General features: G+C 35.0%; 1 protein-coding gene across 4 annotated transcripts in view; it reads left to right on the plus strand.

The window, feature by feature from the left end:
• The window catches only part of LOC121429249 (choline transporter-like protein 2), a 50,504-nt gene that overhangs the window by 13,152 nt on the left and 12,336 nt on the right, over positions 1 to 25,016 (plus strand). For 3 of the 4 annotated variants that reach the window (XM_041626222.1, XM_041626219.1, XM_041626220.1), the window contains exons 2-15: positions 5,193 to 5,241; positions 7,960 to 8,033; positions 12,244 to 12,325; positions 12,878 to 12,968; positions 13,780 to 13,953; positions 14,856 to 14,916; positions 15,475 to 15,613; positions 17,790 to 17,873; positions 18,515 to 18,627; positions 20,411 to 20,539; positions 20,899 to 20,998; positions 21,916 to 22,008; positions 22,536 to 22,620; positions 24,657 to 24,683. In XM_041626222.1, coding sequence (XP_041482156.1) covers positions 5,193 to 5,241; positions 7,960 to 8,033; positions 12,244 to 12,325; positions 12,878 to 12,968; positions 13,780 to 13,953; positions 14,856 to 14,916; positions 15,475 to 15,613; positions 17,790 to 17,873; positions 18,515 to 18,627; positions 20,411 to 20,539; positions 20,899 to 20,998; positions 21,916 to 22,008; positions 22,536 to 22,620; positions 24,657 to 24,683 — 1,301 coding nt within the window. The remainder of the gene's footprint in view (positions 1 to 5,192; positions 5,242 to 7,959; positions 8,034 to 12,243; positions 12,326 to 12,877; positions 12,969 to 13,779; positions 13,954 to 14,855; positions 14,917 to 15,474; positions 15,614 to 17,789; positions 17,874 to 18,514; positions 18,628 to 20,410; positions 20,540 to 20,898; positions 20,999 to 21,915; positions 22,009 to 22,535; positions 22,621 to 24,656; positions 24,684 to 25,016) is intronic. The other variant, XM_041626221.1, reaches the window with a different exon arrangement.

Raw genomic sequence — 25,016 nt, forward strand, 5'->3', positions numbered from 1 at the left:
GTAAATAGTTTCCATTTTGACTCTGCATTTGATACGTTATAAATTTTATAAAATCAATTATGGAGAGAAATATTAATACCAACATTTGTATACACACTTCCATTTTAATACTCTGAATCTGAATGGTATGGCATACATTGAAGTCATTCTAATTATGCATTATGGATAGGATTTAATTAGTCTTTTTGATAGCATTATTAAGGTATTGCATGTATACTAGGAGCCTATATCCAAGTGCGGTTTCTACATGTAATTTGAATTTTCTCATGCATGCAATGACAGAATTTAATGATGATCAGTTCCTCATTTTCTTGTTTCTGATAATGCATTTAAGTAGCTACATGTACATGTAACTTTAATTAGACCAGTGGCGGAATGAGCCAAAAATGTTTGGGGGCCAGATATGACATATCAGGCAAATTTATAAAGGAAAAAAGCATTTTTATTACAAAAGTAAAATTTCTATTACAAAATCAATTTTTGTGATAGACTTTGATATAAAACTCTGAAAATTGTCATATTTCAGTTTTCACCCTTCTCTTTCCTATTCCTTCCTATTCTTTCCTTTTCTCTTTTTTTTCTTAGTCGTGAAAAATTGGGGGAGGGGGCCAAGTGCTCCCAAGCCCCCCTTCTGTTCGGGACTTATTCAGACCCAAATAAATGCCAGACAACATATAACAGACTGCCACCAACTAATGGATCAATATGTATTTCACACATCTGCGTAAACCAGTTGTATACATGCAGCCTCTGCCACAGTGATCGTTTTATGAATATGCTTCCTTTGTGTACAATATGACCTTATATTATTTTTGATGACACAATACCACTTGAATTCCACGATCACTGCCACAGTGATCGTGATATGAATATGTTTCCTTTGTGTACAATATGACCTTATGTTATTTTGATGACACAATACCACTTGAAGTATGCTTAATGAGTGGCACTAAACACACAGTATGTAGTTTCGATTTATGTTTATATGACATGGTTGTGTATGAAAATTAATGGGAGGTTTAAGAGTTCGGAAAGTACAGAATACAAGTCGACCTACTCCTCCATACAATGAAATCAGTAGAATTAAAAATCATTAAATTGGGGGATCTAATATACCTTTTTTTAAAACGTATTTTGGATTTCCAGGAATGAAAACAGAAAGAGAGAATGGCTAGAAGGAAAGACAGAGAGAGAGAGGGCAAATATCAGTACTCATTTTGTTACCAAGGTAACCAATGCTTGAGATGATGTCACTAAGCTGTCACAAAGATTGCCTGCCTGCAATAGTCAGGATTGTACATGTAATATGCATTTATAATGTACAATTTGTATTTACTTTTTATTACAGTGTGTACGCCTACATGAACTAATTACATGTTCATGAAATGATCTCTCCCATTCACAATTTTGCTTTATAATATTGTGTCTGGACAGTGGTACTCATCATATTATAGCAGGGGTTTTGTGTAGAAGATCATTCAAATGTACAATATTTGGAGAAGAAATATTATTGACTTCTTATTATTACTAGTTCATATTTTCCATCCCTTAATCATCTCACGATTCCTAGGTTCACCCCTGAGCAACCTTATCTTGTTTCCCAATAACTGATGATGAAAATTTACATACATTATTGATCAGCCTTGTTCAATTACCTGCTATTGCACACCTTACTTTACCCGAGTTGTGTAATTCAGTGATTGAGCACTAGTATTCACGTTGGTTTTACAGTGCTCATAATAGCTTTCAGTTTCATAATAAGAACAGCGCTCCATGTGTTTGTAAACCAGGTTTACAAACACACATGTAGATTACTGTTTGAGACCCTGTTCTCATTACGCTTTCTAAAACTATACTGGAAACCTGTTCAGGAAACCAGTTTGGAAGATCGCTTTGCGAGCGTTCCCATTTGATAACCTGAAAGTGGTTATCAAAATCAGTTCACGTAAAGCGATCTTGTTGCTATGGGAACACTCTCAGTGGGGTGACACGTTTTGCGTGTAATTCGAAACCGCATCTTAGGCATTCTTCACACAGCGTGTTGAGTGGCACGCTCAAAATGTGCAAAGATTGCTTCTCAAAGAACGGTTATGTCCTCACTAAAACCAGTTTAACGAAGCAAAGCGATGTCGAAAACTACATCGCAGGGTGGTTCTATGAACTGGTTTGGAAGATTGCTTCGACCGTTCTCATCACTAAACTAGTTTTAGGACGGTAGTGAGAACAGTGTCTTTGTGTGTTTGATTTCAAAAGTCTTTCACACAATATTCGTTTCAGTTTTGTAAATTATAATTCAAAAAAATAATCCATCTATTAAAAATCAGGACATTGTTCAATCAGAAGACCAAATATTTGACAATTTGTGATGAAAATGGACAGCTACTTAATTTGGCTAGTTAATTTGGTGAAGTGATTTGGCAATTGATGAATTTATGTGAAGTGTGGAAAACTTTGGAATTAACTGCATCCGTGACATTGAATACAGTTGTTTTGTTTAGCAATTATTCCATGCCAAGTTTGGGAACTCGTTTGAAATTGACAAGCATTCAAAGGATGTTGATATGACACTAGGGGGACCATTTCATGATGTCTATAAAATTTGTGCTTGATTTTTGTCTCACCTGCGAAGCAAAGTGAGACTATAGGCGCCGCTTTTCCGACGGCGGCGGCGGCGGCGGCGTCAACATCAAATCTTAACCTGAGGTTAAGTTTTTGAAATGACGTCATAACTTAGAAAGTATATGGACCTAGTTAATAAAACTTGGCCATAAGGTTAATCAAGTATTACTGAACATCCTATTAGAATTTCATGTCACATGACCAAGGTCAAAGGTCATTTAGGGTCAATGAACTTAGACCATGTTGGAGGAATCAACATCGAAATCTTAACCTGAGGTTAAGTTTTTGAAATGTCATCATAACTTAGAAAATATATGGACCTAGTTCATGAAACTTGGACATAAGGTTAATCAAGTATCACTGAACATCCTGCATGAGTTTCACGTCACATGACCAAGGTCAAAGGTCATTTAGGGTCAATGAACTTTGGCCGAATTGGGGATATCTGTTGAATTCCCATCATAACTTTGAAAGTTTATGGATCTGATTCATGAAACTTGGACATAATAGTACTCAAGCATCACTGAAAATTTTGTGCAAGTTTAAGGTCTCATGATTAAGGTCAAAGGTCATTTAGGGTCAATGAACTTTGGCCGAATCGGGGGTATCTGTTGAATTACCATCATAACTTTGAAAGTTTATTGGTCTAGTTCATTAAACTTGGACATTAGAGTAATCAAGTATCACTGAACATCCTGTGCGCGTTTCAGGTCACATGACCAACGTCAAAGGTCAATGAACTTTGGCCGAATTGGGTGTATCTGTTGAATTACCATCATAACTTTGAAAGTTTATGGATCTGATTCATGAAACTTGTACATAAGAGTAATCAAGTATCACTGAACATCCTGTTCGAGTTTCAGGTCACATGATCAAGGTCAAAGGTCATGTAAGGTCAATGAACTTTGGCCATGTTGGGGTTTTTTGTTTGATAACCATCATATCTCTGTAAGTTTATTGGTCTAGTTCATAAAAAAGGGAAATAAGAGTAACCATGTATCACTGAACATCTTGTGCGAGTTAGAGTAGTATTCAAAGTGAGCACTGCTGCTATATTGAATCGCGTGATGCAGGTGAGACGGCCAGAGGCATTCCACTTGTTTGTTCTTATACTGTACACGAATGCTCGTATTGTGCTACATTGTAAATCATATTTTCAATCTTTTTTTGTGATTTTGCATTGATCATCTGAGGCCCCTTTTTATAAAACTTACAAATTTGCAATAAGTTACAGTTTAAGCTACTGGAATCATTCAATTTGATTGACTGATAGTAAACTTGTAGAAATTGTGCATTGTTGTGTTCACCTGAAGTTGAAATGTGATCTTTTTTTAGGATAAAATTCTGTTGTTAACAAGCATTTGAAAGCAGGATGTATTATTCATGAAATTTTTATTGGGGTTATAGGAAAATTAGTGAGGTTCAATCAACAGTGTGTCATTCCATGAAATAGAATTCCTCATATTGTATGTAAATGGGTGCACAGTTTCATTACTGTTGCCGTAGTAGCAATCAGCAGTCAATGTTTTTTGAGAATATGATAATCAAAACAAAGGATTTGCTGATTTGTTTTATTTATGCTTCATACATGTAGGGGCATTTTGAAATTTTCCTCCTGAGAATACATCAGGTGTATTTGTCAAACCTTTAAACAAGTATAAAGTACATGTGTGTACAAAATTGACATATCAAGCAAGTATGCTTTCCCTATTGAAATCAAAATGATATAACTTTTTACCGAAAGGTTTTGAGAATAATTTATTTGACAGCTTCATCCCAACTGTCTTATTTCACCTGAGTAATTTTTAGATTATTTTGTTATATTTTTTTTATTTGCCGTGGCATGGTGTCTGTCGTCTGTCATGTGTCCACAATTTCAAAATACTTCTTCTTTGTCATTTCAAGTCTGGTTTCTATTCTGCTTGCTTCATATGATAGCACTAGGTGGGGGATTCAAAACTTCTACACAGAATTTTGAAACTGTTAAATATGCTAATTTATGCACATTTTTCAAAATTAAAAAAAATGTTTCTTTTATTAGTTTACCGATTTAATTTTTTTTGCTTCCATCTGGTAGAGCTACATGAGGTTCACCAAAGTTCTACACAGAATTGAGAAATTTCGACCATGAAATGATTTATTCTGATTTATATGAAATTTATTCAGAAATCACAAAAATGCGTGTTCCATGTAATTTCTTCATCAATTTCAATTCTGTTTCCTCAATTTATGTCACCAATATATTCCACTACAGTGTCAACAGACAGGGCCCCTTGGCAGAACAATACTCGATATTGAAAGGGCTACCCTGTATAAAGAAGACCTAATAAATAAATAAATAAAAACTGGGCTGAAATTAAAAATTGTGTTAAATTTTGTTGAGAGATGCTGGATGAGCTCCACATCATTGATGTGCTAGCTAGATTTACATTTTGATGAGTCAAATATGAATATACACACATGTATGTGACCAGTGTTGCGCTTCTTCATTTGACAAATTTTATCTTAATGAATTACTTTGAAAATTGAATGCATTGCTCAGTGAATATCCTTTCTTTTGTATTCTTCTCCAGGGACACCCAAGAAATATGATCCGTCATTCCATGGGCCTATTGAAAACAGGTAAGTTCTCTATTTAAATTTTTTGTATTTGAAGTATATATTTATATAATTTGTATAAAATTTAATGTTCAAACACAATGCCAGTCTCAGAAATAACAAGAGAAACCAAATAGATTATGATGATACCATTAAGTGTAGAGAAAAAAAAGAGATAGGACATAATTTCTGAAAATGCAAAAACAGACAGCTCAGATGTACTTACTGTATTTGCTTCAATCTTAGTTTTGTGAAAGTCTTACCCATCTTGTTTTGATATACATGTATGAAGTGAATTTGACTCCGCCTTTCAAACTATACAGTGCGTCCCAGAATAAACGAAACCGAGATTTAGCGATCATTTATCATAACTTAATCATAAATAGAATAGACAAATGACCTACCATTTTAAAGCTGAGAATCTCTTCTTTCATCTGATATTACTTAGATTATTTCTCATTCACGCATGAGTGAGCAAAAACAATTTGAAGAAAGGATACCAAAAACTCATTTGGCGGGGGTATCTGGGTTTCAAAAGGAAAACCACATTTCTGAAAAGTTCAATATCTGCTCTTTAATTTGGTGCCTAAATTACAGAAAATGGTCAAGAAATAAAAAAGTTCTGGTCATTTGAAATAAGGCTTGTATTTCCATAATTTCATGAGATAAACGTGTTTTCACCGGTTTCCCACAGAAGTTTTCGCATGATGAACAAAAGATTTAATGCATGGCTGATCGTCAACAAAACAGAGTGTTGAGTGAGTTTGAAAGCCAGCCTGGAGAACCTCTTCATTTTATGAAATTATTGAAATTCAAGCCTTATTTCAAATGACCAGAACTTTGTTATTTCTTGATCATTTTCTGTAATTTAGGTATCAAATTAAAGAGGAGATATTGAACTTTTCAAAAATGTGGTTTTCTTTTTGAAACCCAGATACCCCCCTCCAAATGAGTTTTTGGTATCCTTTTTTCAAATTGTTTTTGCTCACTCATGCGTGAATGAGAAATAATCTAAGTAATATCAGATGAAAGAGGAGATTCTAAGCTTTAAATTGGTAGGTCATTTGTCTATTTTATTTATGATTAAGTAATGATAAATGATCGCTAAATCTCGGTTTCGTTTTTTCTGGGACGCACTGTATAGGCCTATTAAGTGCAGACCAATAAATGGAAGAGTTACTGAGAGGTTAGTTATTCAGCCTCATATTCTTTTGAAAGATAACTGCATCAACTAAAGAGCAAGCCTGCCTATGCCATCATATTTCTGAAAGAAACCAAATGCCTGAAGGCTATAGCATAGGTAGATCAACAGTATCTTAAAATCGTATCCAAGAGAAAGTAAATATGCCTTGCTGCATAAGCACATACATCAACAAAGGATCAAACCTTTGATTTCCCAAGATAAAAGCAGGGAGGAGGTCTTGAAAAGATTGTGGATACATTGGTTTTTCAGCACGCGTTGGGTTGCTTATAACTCCCTGCAGGTGAATTTCAAGTGTTGATGTATTGGAAAATGAAGCTGCTTTTTAACAATTTCATATGTGAAATCTGGAATTATTTAGGAAAATAAAAAGAACTATATTTTCTAAGTGTCTGTAGAATTCTACATTTGTGTTTATGCCAAATATAAAATCAGTTACGATAGAAAAGAAAAATAATGATTTTGTATGATTATTGCAGACTGCATGTATATGATCAAAAGTATTTAATGACCTCCCCAAAGATGCATATGCAATTTAAAAAAGGGGGAGGGGAGAGAGTAGAGAGCATATATTACTTTTCAATATTAAAAAGCAACAATAAATCATTACTATTGAGTTCTTAATTCATTATTAAAATATAACTGACTTTATTATACTCTGTTTGGTATAGATCACAGGCTTCTAGGGGTGATACCATTAAGAGTTAATCAACATTCAACTATTAGATTTCTAAAAGCAATCACAATCCCATAAACGCTGTATAGATGCAAATTGATGTCACGACTTGAGCCTCAAATATGGTATAGCATAAAAAAGGCTCATTCTTTCCCTGCATGTTGTATAATTGTACATATCCAGTACATTTGGTAAAAACATTCAAGCAAACCCAGGAATTGAGCTAAAGAGGAGATTAAAGTAGGAAACAATGAAACTGATCTTTGGTCAGCTGATTCATTCATGCCCTAAAGTTCGGAAATGAAACTTTCATACTGACATCATACTACAAGTATCACTTCCTTGTATTTGACCTTCGTTGGCCTCTACTGATGGGATTGACTCAATCAGATCATCTTCATCAGCCAAAAATTTCATGTTATCCCAATATTTCCGGGGAGTGTGTCTTGTAAGGACTAGAAAGGAGTTTTATCCGACAAGTTCCAATTTTTCAGATCTAACAATTTGTAGGATGATTATGCTCCCCTGAGCTCTGAAAATATCCTGATCAGAATAGCCTTGAGATTATTAGAAATGGAGACACATTAACAGGGATATTAAAAGGTCAATTCCCAAAAAGAAAAAGTTTAATTGAATACATGGAAAAATCTTACAAACGTGTATGTTTTATTTTGTATCCAATTGCTGATCAATGAAAAGTTCTCCTTTTTTTGTAAAATCTGCAAAAAAATGAATAATTCCATTATTCATGCAATATTAGAAATTGTGTCTATCATCTTTTTTCATTTCATCCCTGTTTAAAAAAGTCCTTTTGTGTGATAAATATGTCTGTCTGTTTTTTTGTTCAATTTTTTTTCCTGTTTAGGAGCTGCACAGATGTGATCTGTTGTATTCTGTTCATTGCGGCTGTGGGTGGCATGCTTGCTGTTGGAGTGTTGGGTAAGGAGGTTTCTTATTCAGCTTTAATTAGGTGGTTTCAGACCGACTCGAAGTTCATCAATACCAGGTATTTTGGTAATGTGAAAGCAAACTACGTGTAATTTCCCCGAAAGAAAATACCCGCTAAATAGTAGGTACTTGGCGAAATTACGAGAACTTTCGCGGGGATTTTTCCAAGGTCGCAGGTATTTTGGCAATGTGAAAGCAATTTACGGGAACTTTTAGCCCAGCGTGTCGTTGGGCACGGGTGCCGTGGGTGGCTGCTGGGCTAGTGATTTTGAATCTCACGCCTTGCCTGCTTATCAGACCATACTGCGCATGCTCGTAACTTCAGGAACTTATCCCGAAAGGGCGGTTTGAATGCAGGAATAATTAACGGGTATTTTTAGCCTTCAAAGTTCTCGTAATTTAATGGGGATTCTTGTGATCGAGGCGGTTTGAAACCACCTATAGTTTACCATTATGAAACTGAAAATTACATCCAATAGCATATGAAAATAGAGAAAATAATATGGTGAATTACAGTTGTGTTTCACGTGTGAATGTGTGTCAGGTATATACACACTAATACGAAATTAGAAGTTTGATATAAAAATACACATACATGTATCAGGGGCAGTAGAATGGTTTTGAAAGGGGGGGGGGAGCTGACCAGTTGGATGTGCTGAGATACCAAAGAACCACTCCCACCCTTACAAAACCACTTTAAAAATATCTCTGTGTTGTAAATTTTTAAAGTGCCAAGATTGTGTTCAAAGTACAGTATATACTGTTTTATTGGTATGCACTGTGCATGTATATATATACATACATTACAAGTTGTTTGTGTTTAATAGCTATTTTGATCCATATGATAACTGTCCCATCAAACATTAGAAATGGGTAATTTTGATTCAACTTTCCACTTTATGACTCATTTAACGCACCAGGGTTGAATTGACAATTATACTCATATTTTCACTCTTCACCGTTTCACAATAAAATGTCCTAGAATGGTGTTGTGGAATGCTTCCTTCTTCATTTGTACTAAATCGAGCATGAAATTAAGTTTAACTGACTCAGAAATAATCCTTCAAATATGTTTGAGTTGAATGTGTTGAAAATTGAATGATATTCATGCATAGGTGGTTTATTATCAAGAAAAATAATGTGCGTTACAAAGGTTATTACTTTCAAACATTACAAGACTTCATTATAATCACATAATAGTAAAACATGTTGAAAAAGGAAAAGGAGGACCCTTTAAAAAGCAGGGTTTGTAGTAAGTTTAGGGACCCTTTGTACCAAGTATATGACAGCAGAATTATATAAAATATCCAACTTTTAGGAACTATGAAATAAAGCAACAACAATAACCAAATATAATTCATTGCATAGAAGTGAATTATTAGGACTAGCAGCAATTACCCGTGGCAGCACAGAGGGTAGGAGTCATTTTTCTTTATCAAAGTGTGTGGGGGGGGGGGGGAGGGGGTGACAATCTTGTATGTACAGCTAGACTGCCTATTCACACTGAAAGCCAAGCAGTTTATTGATTAAATATATTTAGACAACTGATTCATAGCAGACTTTCTCTTTCAATATAGATAGGAGGTTCAATTAAGTTAAGCATCTTGGGTTGAACTGGAGGAAGAACTTCAATAATCATTACAGAGTGAAATCCAAATCTAACTATAAAATGGAAAAATGTATTAGAACTCGGTGTATTTAGTAAGCAGTCAAGAGGCAATTATTGTGATATAGAAATGCTATGATTACATGTATTGGGTCAGAAATAAATATGTAAGTACATTGCACATGTACCTTACAATGTACATTAGACTGCGGTTGTTTGTACTTTTTAAATTAAAGGTTGCTCAATCATATATAAGTATGGCAGGATGTCGAAAAGAAGTGAGAGTGAAAGAAGGGGGGGGGGTGATAAAATGAGTGAGACAGTCTGTAAAATCATGCTTGTTTATTACGATCACACTACATTAGTATTTTGTTAATCACACAGAAATAAAGTTTAACATATGAATTGGCGAACATAATACTAAATATAGTTCATTTATATTTGTAAATGAATTTTAGAGACATTAATTTTGTTGAATGTGTGTAGCAAAGAAAGAAAATGCCAGTGTTACCAAGTTTCCGAAGAAAATCTGATCAAATTTGCCCTTAAATAAAAGGGTTAATAGCAAATCTATTAAGAAATTTTTAATTTTGGGTTTTGGAACTTAGCACTGAGCTGATTATCAGACTCAACCAAACAACTTCATCACATGTTGGAATTTAGATTTACTGCGGCATTAATCATTCAATATAAATATTATGTCTTACGTCAAAATACTATCCATGCACTGAACTGTGTGCAACAGAGCACTGGCACAGCTTGGCCTTGGAGCATTGAGTGGCAGGTAGCTGAATCTGTTAAAATACAGGATTAAATATAAAGGATGTTTTAATGAAACTGGGCAGAAACATTAGATCTAGACCCTTACCCCCAGCATATAGGCGCCGGAAGTGGGGGGGGGGGCTGGGCAGTCGCCCCCCAAAACAAAAAAAGTGGGGGGCAAAACATATTTTAGCCCGCCCCCCCCAAAAAAAAAAAAAGTATTAGTAATAGTATCATTGTTATTATTAAAAGTAGTAGTTGTAATAGTGTATATATAAAGTCTTCAAACTCTTACTTTACCTCACAGGTTTTTATGTTTAATAGAAAGAATTGTATTTTGTTAATCACACAGAAATAAAGTTTTACATATGAATTGGCAAACATAATGCTTAAATATAGTTAATTTATTTGTAAATAAATTTTAGAGACATTAATTTTATTTAATGTGTGTAGCAAAAAAAGAAAAAAATGTCAGCGTTGCCAATTTGCAGAAGAAAATCTGATCAAATCAGACAATTTTGATTTTGTGTTTTGGAACTTAGCACTGAGTTGATTATCTGACTCAACCAAACAACTTCATCATATGTTGGAATTTAGATTTACTGCGGCATCAATCATTCAATATAAATATTACAATTTACGTCAAAATACTAACCATGCACTGAACTGTGTACAACAGAGCACTGGCACCATTTGATTTTGGAGCGTTGAGTAGCAGGTAGCTGAATCTGTTGAAATACAGGATTAAATATAAAGGATGTTTTAATGAAACTGGGTAGGTAGGTCAATGGATTGACCTAATTATCAAGAAAAGGTAACCTTCTCAACGATTCATCATGAAGGTTTTATCTCCCGATTTCACTGATGTTGACATAGATTCTAGGCCTACAAATAATATTCTCACTTCATTCTCACCTGATCAGCAAGCAGGTGACAGTGAATTGAGAATATTGTTTGTATGTCAAAGAAATCGGGAGATAAAACCTTTGTGATGAAGTTTTGCAACATGTACCGTCGCAAGAAATACACATCGCTTGTGAGTTGTGTTATGCGTTTGCGATTACTGCTGCTGCATAGAGTACAAGTGCAAGTGATGCGTGTAGCGGTATCCTCAGTGGGGCATGCATGCTTTGTATTTCGCTGACCCGAGAGAGGTAAAAGGGACTGGGAACTTTGAAGCTATACTCAGGGCTGCGAAAAGGAATGTAAAAAAGTTACGAATTGTAAAAAAACTTTAAATAATGCGACCAAAATACCACGAACAACCCCCCTCATGACAATCTATGAACAATTTAACCATGTTTAGAAAAAATTCCAGCTCCATTGAGTGGAAAACCACGGAGAAAAGCTGTTTCAAACAAACGGAAGGACACACAAGATTAGCCAAATTATAGTAAGGATTATCAAAATAATGATCAACACCAAACAAAGAAGAAAAAAGTGACATTAAGGGGTAAGGAATATAGTTTACATGACAATACTTGAGAGAAAAGAAGAAAATGGTAAATAATGAGCTAAAGGATGATCAGTTGAAAACAGAAGGTAAAACACAATAAAAGAAAATGGGAAATTGGCTGATTCTCTGCAAAATATCATTTGAGACACAGGAGACCATACCTGCCGGAAGAATTTGTAAGATGTACATGGTGGTACCTTCATTGTGACATACATGTAGATATCTTGAGTAATGACCAATTGGCCTTATGCTCCAGCCATTGCTGTCTGACCTAGAGGATTGCTGTTACATGTATAACTGGTAAAGTTACCAGTTAAATCATTGATTTTGGTTACTAACTGCAATTAAAACTAATCATTCATTGATTTTCTTACCAGGTTGGATGAATGGTGATCCCATGAGGTTGATTCATCCTACAGATTCTCTAGGACAAGTCTGCGGTGTGGATGAAAATGTGAAGTAAGTCATTGATATCTATATATTTTATGCTGATACTGATGATGGTGATTGATGGTGACTAACAGTAATGATGGTGGTGGTGATGATAGTGATTGTAATGACAAAGATCATGATTATGATAATGATGGCAGTGATGATAGTGACAACGAAAATGATGATGATGATCATGATGGCTATAAAGGTGATGGTGTAAGGTGATGATGGCGATGATGGTGCTGATGGTGATGATGATGATCATGGTGATGATGATGATGGCGATGATGATATTGATGGCGGTGATGATAATGACAATGATGATGATCATGATGGCTATGAAGGTGATGGTGATGATGGTGGTGATGATGATGGTGATGATTGTAATGATGATGATAATGGTGATAATGATGATGTAAATGATGGCGGTGATGACGACGACGACGATGATGATGATGATTTGATAATGATCATGGTGCTGATGATGATGATTATAGCATTTTCAAGTATCAAAATTAGCTTTTTTTCTAAAAATGTTTATAGGTTTATTATATTTTCACATTGAATTGTATTTTTCAGGAATGCCAGCTACTTGTTTTATTTTGATCTGTTAGAATGTTTTCTCAACATACCCCTGACTGTCATCAACTTTGGCTGCCCAACTCCCAAGGTAAGCTGTCATGCTATAATCTCTAGATATATTTCAGTCTTCCAAATTGTAACTCTCATTCTGATTATGAAACATATGTATGGTTATGATGAGATAATGTAGTTGTAAGATAATTGACAGAAAACTAATTGAAAGTGGTCTCATATTGTCTAAATTCCATGGAATCACCCTTGAGACACATGGCGTTCCTTACCTGACTTTTTTGTTAAATGGTGCAAATTTCACATATCAGCTGTCACAGTCTATGCAATACTGTACTTCTTTGAGTGTGATATTATGTTGTGATATTATTCTGTGAATTTGTTTTGTAAAGCAAGAATTTATCTAGTCTTTACATATCCATTAATGGCCACAATAAATGAAAAAAATTTTAACAAAATGAAATCGGAATACAATGTCCTCACATTGTTGTTGCTACCATGCTCCGTTTTTAACCATCATTTTCCCTTCTTTGCTGATCAAATAATTGGGTAGTCTGCGAGCACAGACTTAAATTTGACACTTTAACATATGATTCAAAGACTGGGATGGAGACTCTATTCATAATCCTGAAGTGTGTGTAGAAGCAAATGGGTGAATCTAGTCTCACTACTTCAGACTCTGCATTAAGCACTATGCTTAAACCAAGGGTCTGTGACTGCAGACTAATGATTGGGATATATCGAGGTTTCCTATTCATACTGGAATGGAGTATGTATTCTAAAGGAAAGAAATATGTGCCAACTTTCTATGTATCTGAGTTGATTTTTAAAGAGCTATTCTCTTCTTCATTCTGACACAATTTCCCTTCCTCTTTTTTTATGTGAAACAGATATGTATGGCAGAATGTCCTCAGAATACATTTGCGCCTTACACCCTGTTACTCCAAGATGCAGAAAGCTTTGTTAATGATCTAGTTAACCTGAACCAGTGGGATGAGTTCATCTGCTTACCGGGATTTGATCCTGAGGCTGCCTATAATGATGCTAACGGGCCTTATTACCAGGTATATTTCAATTCATGATGATAGTAATAACGATGTCAACAATGGTGATGATATTGGTAGTGGTGGTGATGAAGATGATGATGATGAGGTGGATGATGAGGTAGATGATGATGAGGATGAGGATGATGATGAGTATTATTCAATAGGAGAAAAGGAATTATTGTTTGATGATAGTGAAAATGATGATGCTGCTGATGATGATGACGATGAGTAGTGATGGAGGAAAGTAATAGTTATGTAATGATGAAAGGAGGAGGATAGTGATGATGATGATGATGATTATGATGGTGATGATGTTGATGATTGTGATGGTGATGATGATGATGATGGTGATGATGATGATGATGATGGTGATGAAGATGATGATGATGATGATAGTGATGGTTATGATGATGATGATGATGATGATGATGATGGTGATGAAGATGATGATGATGATAGTGATGGTTATGATGATGATGATGATGGTGATGAAGATGATGATGATGATGATGATGATGATGATAGTGATGGTTATGATGATGATGATGATGGTGATGAAGATGATGATGATGATGATAGTGATGGTGATGGTGATGATGATGATGATGATGGTGATGAAGATCATGACGATGATGATAGTGATGGTTATGATGATGATGATGAAGGTGATGATGATGATGGTGATGATGATGATGACGATGATGATGATGATGATGATGGTGGTGGTGGATGTGATGATGATGATGATGGTGGTGATGATGATCATAATGGAAGTAAGGATGACAATGTCAATTATGATATGATTTGTAGGATAATGTTAATGATTATAGTGAAGGCAGCAGTAGAGTGATATTAAGCAATATTTGTCTTAATTATTTGTATTGAAGGAAATTAAATTTGATTTTTTTTTATAATTACAGAACCTTGCAAAGATCTTTGAACACCGAAAATGTGCCACATACTACTTGCCAAGTACTAATTGTAAGTAGATACTGTATATTCGGACCATACAGTCACTTATTAGGTATAACAGTTTCAAGATATCTCTCTATCTTAGAAGAATCATACTAATTCGGAAACTATTTTTTCAGCTGTCAAGGTTATGAGAAATAATGGCCCATATTGTCAAAGAGGTTTGATTGTACTTGTACAAAGCCATAGGTTGCAGATTTTTTATATTATTGTGCTTTAATTAGGTACCCTTTGCCAGCAGTGTTCATTTGTATACAATTTGACTTTTCTTTTAATAGTTTACATGATAAAATAAGCATAATTACGTACACAAATATGCAAAGTCCATGATTTCGTACCATGGTACAATTTAAACCTCTTGAGAATCTCTCTATGTGTAAAAACGTTCAATTATTATTCATCACTGGAAAGGTTCATCTGATTGGTGTGTTGGCTTGAGGAAATGAAAATTCCTGATGAAGCATGCAGCCAATTGAAAGATTACCACAAATATGAATAATGTAATTACCGTAGAAAAAGAATGTGCACTTGTGTTATTAAAATAATTGTGATTGTTTCTCTGATTAGATGCTGATCGGTGTGTGCCATCATTCCTTGTGGGAGAGAATGCTTCTGTGTCTGATATCTTCAACGCAGGTCTGTCAAACTTACAAACACTGAGTGGACTTCTCATACAAGATACCAATATTACAAGCACTTTCTCAGAGTAAGTACAGTGAAACCTGTGTATGGAGTCGCTTCTTTGGAGGAGCCGTGGTGTAGTAGTTCTGACTCTCGCCTTGTAAACAGAGGGTCGTGTGTTCGAATCCCACCGCGGTCTGGCGTCCTTTGGCAAGGCGTTAATCCACACTTTGCCACTCTCGACCCAGGTGCTAAATGGGTACCCGGTAGGATGTGAAAGTCATTGTAGCTAGTCCAGTATTGTGTGCGCCTCACAGGCGACTGACTGGAATACCTTCCAGGGAGTGGAGGATGTGCACACATTGTGTGCGGGAATGACTGATTGAATCCGATGACCGGGGTAATAATATATCTGTAAAGCGCTTAGAAAAGTCGTTCCGATGGATTAAGCGCTATATAAAAGCGGATTATTATTATTATTATTATTGCAACCACCTGCCTACAGTGACCACTAAAAATTTGTGTATATGTAGTATGTTGATAGCTTTGTTAGTTGCCTAATCAAACTATCTAAATTTATTATTTTTCACTTACACTTTAGTATTACTATTCATGTTAGGTGATGACTTTACACATAAATTTGAGCTCTAAAGCTCACATTAATGCTGCCCAAATAACTAAAACTTTTATTTGTCATATTATGCAAATGAGAAACTATGCTCAGTAGTTGCAGGGATGAGTTAAAGGGGAAGTTCACCCTGAAGAAAACTTTCTTGTAAAAATAGCAGAAAAAGTAGTAAAAAATATTGGTGAAGGTTTGAGGAAAATCCGTTAAAGTGTAAGAAAGTTATTAGAGTTCAAAGTTTTGGGTTTGTGACGTCATAAATGAGCAGCTGTCCCATTTGTTATGTAATATAAAATGCATAAATTTCAAATTTTGTATGGTTCCTGATGACTTAACTTTGTTTTCTTTTCATTATCGGGTGTGAAACGATTAGTCTATTAATATACAAAAGTAACAGTGAAAACCATTTTCAATTTTCTGAGAAAATGACATTTCATTGATTTTTTACCATTCGCTATGTAGGAATGCTGCTCGCATATGACGTCACAAATCAAATAATTGAAATTCTAATAACTTTTTAATTATTTGAGGAATTTTTCTCAAACCTTCGGCAATATTTTTCATTATTTTTTCTGCTATTTTTACAATAAACTTTTTGTCAGGGTGAACTTCCCCTTTAACATTGTCGAAAAAGAAAAATTTGCTCTCTGATGGAATGAGATGTATACAGTACCTCTTCCTCTTGTAAATTCAACAATACCTGGTGGGTGTTTCATAAAGCTGTTTGAATTTAGGGGTGACTTGACTGGTGACCCTTTCGTGTGGTAAATGATATACACCATGGCCCCATCTTACAAAGAGTTATGATTGATCCTATCAATCTCAACTATGGAAATCCATCCTTACCATAATTTTTTTACAGGAAAATTTGCCCAATCTCCTCAGTAAAAAGAGAATCCCACTGAATCTTCAAGAGAACGATGATTGTATGTTTATTCGTCATTTCTGGAAAATATTTTGAACAAATTTGCATTTTAGATGGTGATGTCGCTGGCTTTCCATAGTTGTGGTTGATCGGATCAATCGCAACTCTTTGTAAGAGGGCGCTATTGGTGTTGATTTAGTTCCCAAGAAAGTGTCACCAGTCGTTCATAAAGTCGCTTGTAACTTTCAAATAACGCCCACCTGAACTTTTGTGGCCAAATGAAAGTTATTAACTCTCAAGGCGACAAGTAATCAAGGTTCCCCATACATCATGCCTGAGAGCACCCAGCTGGTGGCCCTTGGGTGACCCAGTGCAGTAACATGAAGAATGACATAATAATTATTGAATAGTGGTATGGTGGTACTCTTGCAAATCTCTGGCTATTCCTGTTTGACCTAAAGAATTGCAATAATGTGTGAATTAGCAGATGAATCAGTTATTGTTTTGTTGAATCATTAACAAAGATCTTATCTGTCTTTAAATGACATCCATTCAAATCCATAGTATCTCAAGAAGATTTATCAGGATCAGAGAAATCTCCAAAGTCTTAGAGAGATCCATTGTTACATGAGTGTTGCTTGCTTGTGTATTTGAAGGCAATATGCTTCCACACTGGCAAAACAAAATTATGGACAAGTGAAATATCAGGAAATAGGCCAGCCTTCAATTTAAATTGAAATTTTCTAACTAGTTTGTGCTTTTGTGTTTCAGAGCTGTGGATGTATTCCTTAATCTAGCTAGTGTCTTAGAAGTGGTCTATGAAGACTTTGTCAACTCATGGCATATCATCCTAATGTAAGTCATTTCAGCATGTTGTCTTTTTGTAGCTTATTATCAAGAATAGTTCCTAGTTAAATGTCAAGGACTTGAATGTAGCGTTATCACCACCATCACTATCACCACTGTCACCACCATAAACTACATCACCACTTCCATTATCACCATCATTACCACCACCACCACCACTACTACCATCATTATTGCCTGTAACATTACCATTACAACCACCACTTCCACCATTACCAACACCACCACCACCAACACCATCATTGATACCACCACCACCAACACCACCATCAATATCACCACCACCATCATCACCACCATCACAACCACCACCATCACAACCACCATTACCACCCCCACCACCACTACCACTACTACCACCACTATCATTATCACCACCATATCCACTACCCACTACCATCACCCCCATCATCTTTGCTGCCACCAACATCACCCATCATACATCATCACCATCATTGTCACATTACCTTATCTATGTTTATTTAAAACAAAATTAAGACATCTATGTAGGCCATACAATAGCAATGTATTCAATGTACAGTGAATACACAAAACCCTGTATAAATTGTGTCAGATTAAATGTGAGTTTGAATATCTTTAACAAAAATTGTCTTTTTTGTTTATTTCAGCGGTCTTGGTATTGGTATGGTTTTATCAATGATCTGGTGTTTTATCATGAGATGGATAGCTGGTGTGATGGTCTGGGCAAGCATCCTATTTCTTCATGCTGTACTCATTGTGGGTAAGACTCTTTCAAATCAAACTTGCAGAAATCTTGGAAGCCGAATAAGGATAAGTTTAACCCAAACCTATCTTTTACATGCCCGTTTTCATTATTAACTTGCTGAAATCACACATTGCCATACAACTAGTTCCAGTTTTGTTCCACTATACTGACTTTATGAAATCAAGAAATCAAGAAATTGGAAGGAGGAGAGGGGCAAACAAGTTTTCATAGGTAAAACTTTACGTCCGCAACAAGGTATGTTAACAAGGTACAAGGTATGTTAAGATATTCCACAGTGACCTAGGATGAACTCATGCGATTCTGGGTGATTTGCTCCAAAACTGTAAAAGTAGCTCTTGTATTTTGCAAGAGCCACATTGTGAATTACCTTTGACATCAATGCAGATCTAATTTGGATATTCACAGAAGTAGCAAAACAAGCCATGTGTAAAATTGTAAAATACAATTTTTCCCTTGATAGTGACTCGTAACATTGAGAAAAATAAGTGTGGGCTATGATCGAAAAACTTTGACATGGCCACTCTAAATCTAAAAAAAAGAGAAACGGTCAAATGACATTTCCACCCGTGAGGTTGTGCATACAAATCTCTAAACACAATAGGTGGATTCTAAGCAGCTCTAGTGAGAGAATTTTTTTTTTTTTCTCACTCACAAATTATACAGGGATCTATATCCACTATGATGTATCAATTGAAACCAGATTTTTTTTTCAGTAAAACTGAATGGTCAAATGATACACATGTCTCTAACTGTTCAATATATTATTTTTCATATAAAAAATATGGGATTGATAAGCACACTAGTTCTCCTGGCCAAGGTCAACATGATCAACTCTTGCTGTCCTGGCGAGGGTTGTGTTGTGTCAGGTGGTACCAATGCATCAGGTGATGTGGTGATCATGTGGTCATATTCTTGGTGCACTATATATCGTTGCCTTCCAGCAGAAAGGCTGTTAACGTATTTTGGCGCCAAAAAAAATCGAATTTTGTTTTATTGCTGAAATGGAAAAAGCATGTCATAAACTTTCTTCTGGTACCAATCTTGAACCTAAATGGGACGTCATGGCATAATAAGCAAAAACATTCTCACGTGCTTTAGCACTTAGACGCGTCCTTAGTCTGGGAGCAAGACGATTCTCGTTCAATGTGCGTGCGTGCAAAGACCAATTTGTGCTAGCGGCCTTTCTGCAGTCACTGGATTGCATGTTTTTCTTCACGGAAAAAGGGTGTAAGGTATTCCTTAAGATTAGAAAGCGTTTAGAGTGTTTTGAATATAACAAACAAAATATCAACCAATGAAGAAAGCATCTTGCTTTGTCATGAAGTATGAGAATTAGGACAGAAAATAATACACTAGCTGCTTAAAGCACAAAAATTAGGTCAAAACACAATTTGCGTTTTCTCGAAAATGTACTTTTTGCGCACGTGCGCATTAACAGCCTTTCTGCGGGAAGGGGATGATATAGTGTCTTACAGCATCTAAAGGGGAGGGGGAGGCAAACATATAGTAAATGAAGAGCAATGTTGCACCCCCAAAAAAAAAATATGTTTCTGAACTTAAATATAGAGAAGCTTTGCGGAGTGTATTCCAGATACAGGTGGCTCCTGGGAACATACTGATCAATATGGAATAATTAACTCAGCACACAATTGGTATCATATCTAAATTTTCTTTATAAAATGTTTATGATTTAATTCAAGATAACATTTCTTGCCATCTTTTTATAAAAGTACAATTTCTATTATATTTTACCAACTTTTATTATTTATTTTTGCAGGAATGTACTGTTGTTTTCAGCAGTACAAGGATCTCCAAGACGTCCCTGGCTCAATGGACTCCATCACATTTGAATTCACAACAAACCTCGACAGCTATCTAAGACTTCAACAGACATGGCTTATTATAGGTAAATAATAATATTCAACATCTATATAGCACTATATACAGTGTTTCTAAGTGCTGCATACTAGTAGTACCCCGGCTTTAGCATTGGCTACTGTTACCCGGCGTTGGAGCATTCAAGGAAGTTCTTCCTACCGGGTACCCATTTACTACGCCTGGGCAGAGAGTGGTAAATTTAGGCAAATGCCTCGCCAAAGGATGCGAGTGCTGTGGTGGGATTTGAACCCCAGACTTGAAATCACACACTGTATATTATGCAGGTAGTACATGTTGTAGCTGGTTTTGGTGTTTTCATAGAATACACACCAGGTTTCAACACCGTGCTAATCACTGAATGCGTTTTGTATCTTTTGTCAAACACAGGAATCATCTTAGCAGTAGTATTCCTGATCATGTTTCTACTTACGATCTGTCTCTGCTCACGTATTCGCATTGCTGTCGAACTCATCTCAGAGTCTAGCAGGTGAGGACATTGGATAGAAAACTGAAAGTATGAACGTGGGTTTGTTTGGTAGTGCATATTATCATGTTTGAATTGCTGATGACCTCATCTCAGAATTTAGCAAGATCGTTCTGTAGGGAGACAACTATGAGTGTGGGAGTGTTTAATAACTTCTAAACTTTATTCACATATTTGCATTGCTGACGAATACATCTCAGAATCTAGCAAGCATTTACCAAGGGGAAATAGCACAAAAGGTCATTCCATAGAAGATGTATGTCCAACACCTGTATTTGGGAGCCTCCAGAAATGCTTTTGTTTTTTATTTTCTACTTTATATGAATGTTTGCAATGATCTCGAATTATCATGACTTTGCTCTTTAGCACTGAAGTAAAAATGCAGAAAAATTGGGGTTCGATGTACACTATAGTTGATTAGTTCACGGAAATGCCCCAAAGTATATGTATGAACAAATTTGATAATATAGAAGCAAGATATTCTATCAAGTAGTGCATAGTGTTCAAATCCAAACATTGTAATAGGTTATGCCACTTTGCCAAGTCAAAGGGGAAACTGTTCCATGTGATTTGGATCATGTTACTCGTAGATGTAGGGCACGATTTGGCAATTAATAACAACTAGTTTACAGATGTTGACTCCTTTGTTGCTAAAGTAATCATTTACTTGATTTATTAATACTTAATAGATTCTCTTCACTTGTAGTTTATGTAAGTGAGTTGTATATATTCTCTTTTGCATAAAACTTACTGTGGTAAGTCTACCATCAATAAACCAATGTGTTGATAACATTGTTCAAATTAGAATCAAATTTTACTTGGAATCACCGTTGTTTTGAGTAATACTGTTAACAAATTTCACATTTGAGGGTGTTGGATAACCCCTAAGCGACCTTACCATTTTCATATCTTATTTCCAGGGCTGTTAGTTCAATGTGGAGTACGCTCTTCTGGCCGATCATTCCATTCATACTTCAGACAGGGGTCATTGCACTCTGGGTCGTCATAGCTGTGTATCCTTTATTGGTTATATGTTAAAAGAAAAAAAATTACCATTTTGTGACAAAATTTTGAGTTTTTTTGAAGTGATTCTCCATTGAATGTTGTATAATATGATTTAATGAATTAACTTCCACACCGACGTACCTTATTTCTGAATATATCTTAATATTAATTCTGACAGTGGTTATGACTCTATACAGTAAAAAAATATATCACGCTTTGAGAGAGTATAGTGGAATTATTTATCCGAGGTTGGTCTGGCAAGTACTATTTTTCCTGAGGGGCGAAATAGAGTAGTTTTGACAGTCCAACCGAGGATTAAAAATTCCCACTATGCTTTCGAATGGAACACCTGATATATTTGATTATTACTGGTAGCTCATCCTGGAAATCTGAAGCATTTATTTCAAAAAATTAGTTAAAGTTATAAATATAACTCTAAATATTCCTTTTCTAAGAGATTTCATTGATATTTTTATGAGTTAATCTAAATTATATAATTAGCATTGAATTCCTTAACTCTGGTCATGATGATCAGCTATCTGGCTACATCTCAGCAACCTATGTATGAGGTCTTCGATGCTTCAACATCCAATTTCACTGGAGCTTCGTGTAATATAGATGTAAGTATAAACAACTTTTTATCTTGAAATTCTGTAGCGTGTACTTCCTGTTTGATGTAAAATGGAGCAAATGATGTGTTAAACTTAAATCCATATTTTCTCAATGAGTAAAATATATTTCAAAGAGGTCACTAAACAGCACTCTTAGAGATATGATGCTCAGAAGAGTGTCTTGTGTATAGTGTGTATTTTGTCAATTTGTTTATTGTTGAGGTTATACATATACGTTTTTTTTTTGAAGGAAATAAAAACCAGAATGGATATAAAGCAGATTTCTGTTGATGTGTCAATGTTTATTGGTGTGCAGTGGGAATCTTGCCTGCCTTTTGCTTTTAAGATATTCATTCATTCAAAGATATTGTTTTGGGAGCTTGAATTACCAGTAGATTTGTTCAAAACAAAATGTTCATTATTTAGTTAGAATTTAAAAAACAAAAACACTTTCTACTTTGCAAACATAGCATTATACACTGATTTTATGTCATTTGGTTATAATCATTTCATTGTTATTGTTTTCAGTACAAAGTATTCATTGATAATTAGATGCATGCAGTTTTGTTATGTGCTTTCCACTTTGGTTTGCTATCTGTCTGTTTAATGAGATTAATTCATGATAAATGAAAATTAAATCATCATGAATTAATCTAAGAGGATAAATAGTTTTTGTTTTTGTGTGGTATTTATTTCATTACCTTGGTTATGCCTTTGCATTTTTTTTTAAAAAGATTTCAGTTATGCAGCTAAAACTCTTATTTCTGTTTATATTCGGGGTGAAATGGAAATGATGTCTTATTCACCTGATTGACTCAACTTGTTTCTCTTGTACAATGTAGAATCATATGGTTCCAATGTAAAATAGTCTTCTACAATCACACCAACAAAACTGTCACCAAACCGACAGATGGTTTCTCGTTGGTATACATAAAATAAGTTTATCAGGCTGGATTCGGGTTTCCTAGTGTGACTGTACACATATTACTTTCAGAGTTTGAAAATTCAGATTGAAAGAAGGCAGCGAGCGTAGTGGTATCTTTAAAATCTGAATAGTTATCACATTATTGTATTTGGCATTTTGATATGCTAAAAACAAGGGTAGGGCTGCATGACAAAAATATAAAATGTTATGGAAACTGTAATAGATCACAGATGTCCATTATTACCACATATCATAGTATAGCGCAAAAGAAATAAAACTCTGAGTGGAGGCATGTTGACTGTAGTTAAACATTTAATCTTTTATTTTAATAACCAACATCATGATTCATGAACTGGACTTGTAGAAAAAAAAGCATACAAATGTCAGCAAAATATATCTGATTGTTTTCCTTTTATTAATGATAGAATATGAACAATGTTTAACAATTTTTTGACAGGGGTGACTATCAATTATTTATTGTGATATTACAGCAGAATACCCAAGTATATAATATAAGGCAGCCCTTGAGCAAGAACGTAGAATATAATATTCAAGATTCAATTCAATGTTTATTTCCAAATCATTGTTTGTTATTACATTCGTCAAATTGGTTACGATATACTGGAAGTGACAACTCTCAAAGCATGGCTTGTAGCGAGTGTACGTTAAATACATTTAAGAGTGTTGAAAAAATGCTGATAAGGTTTGAAAGAAGTAAATTTCAAACAAGGTGTGCATGTAGAACTCACCCCTGGGTGGATCCAGGATTTTCAAAAGGGGGGGGGGGGCACATTTTCCTGATGAAAATTTGACAAGGAAAAAAGGTTTTTAACTAAAAGTTAAGGTCATTTTGCCAGCCCAAAATTTGACAAGCAAAAAAAGGGGGCACACTGGGTAAATATGGCATATTTACATTAAAAATTTTGATTATGACTCTCAAAAGGAGGATCCAGGAGGGGGGCATATCCAGCACATGCCCCCCCCCCCTGGATCCGCCAGTGTACTTAACAAAGAATACAGAAGATAAACAAGAGACTATGCATTGGCTCTATACGGTAATTATGTGATGAATGTTGTAGTAAAGTTAGTACCATGTTTTAAATATGTTTCTTCTTTACAGACATATCCTGGGGATGCCAGCACTGATGTAAACATTTTTTCATGGTTTTAATGTTTTAATCTATAACATGTTCTTCTAATTGCTTCTGTGATATTTTCAAATCTAACTCCATGTCAAGTCTGTATGAGCTGAATATTCCTATTAATCTTACCCTTATTATTGTATTTTAACAGCTTCATATTCAAAAGAAATATATTTCAAACAGGATGTAGGAAATTAGTCATACAATAATTCAATAACTAAAATGAATTTCAAAATGTCTACTTAATTGTCATTGTCATTTTTCTCTTTCTCTTATTTGCACTTTGATGTCTTAAATGTTTTTTTTTTTTACAAATTTCAAGTCTTAATTATTTTAAC

Source organism: Lytechinus variegatus, chromosome 15 (assembly GCF_018143015.1).
Source record: "Lytechinus variegatus isolate NC3 chromosome 15, Lvar_3.0, whole genome shotgun sequence".
NCBI lineage: Eukaryota > Metazoa > Echinodermata > Echinoidea > Temnopleuroida > Toxopneustidae > Lytechinus > Lytechinus variegatus.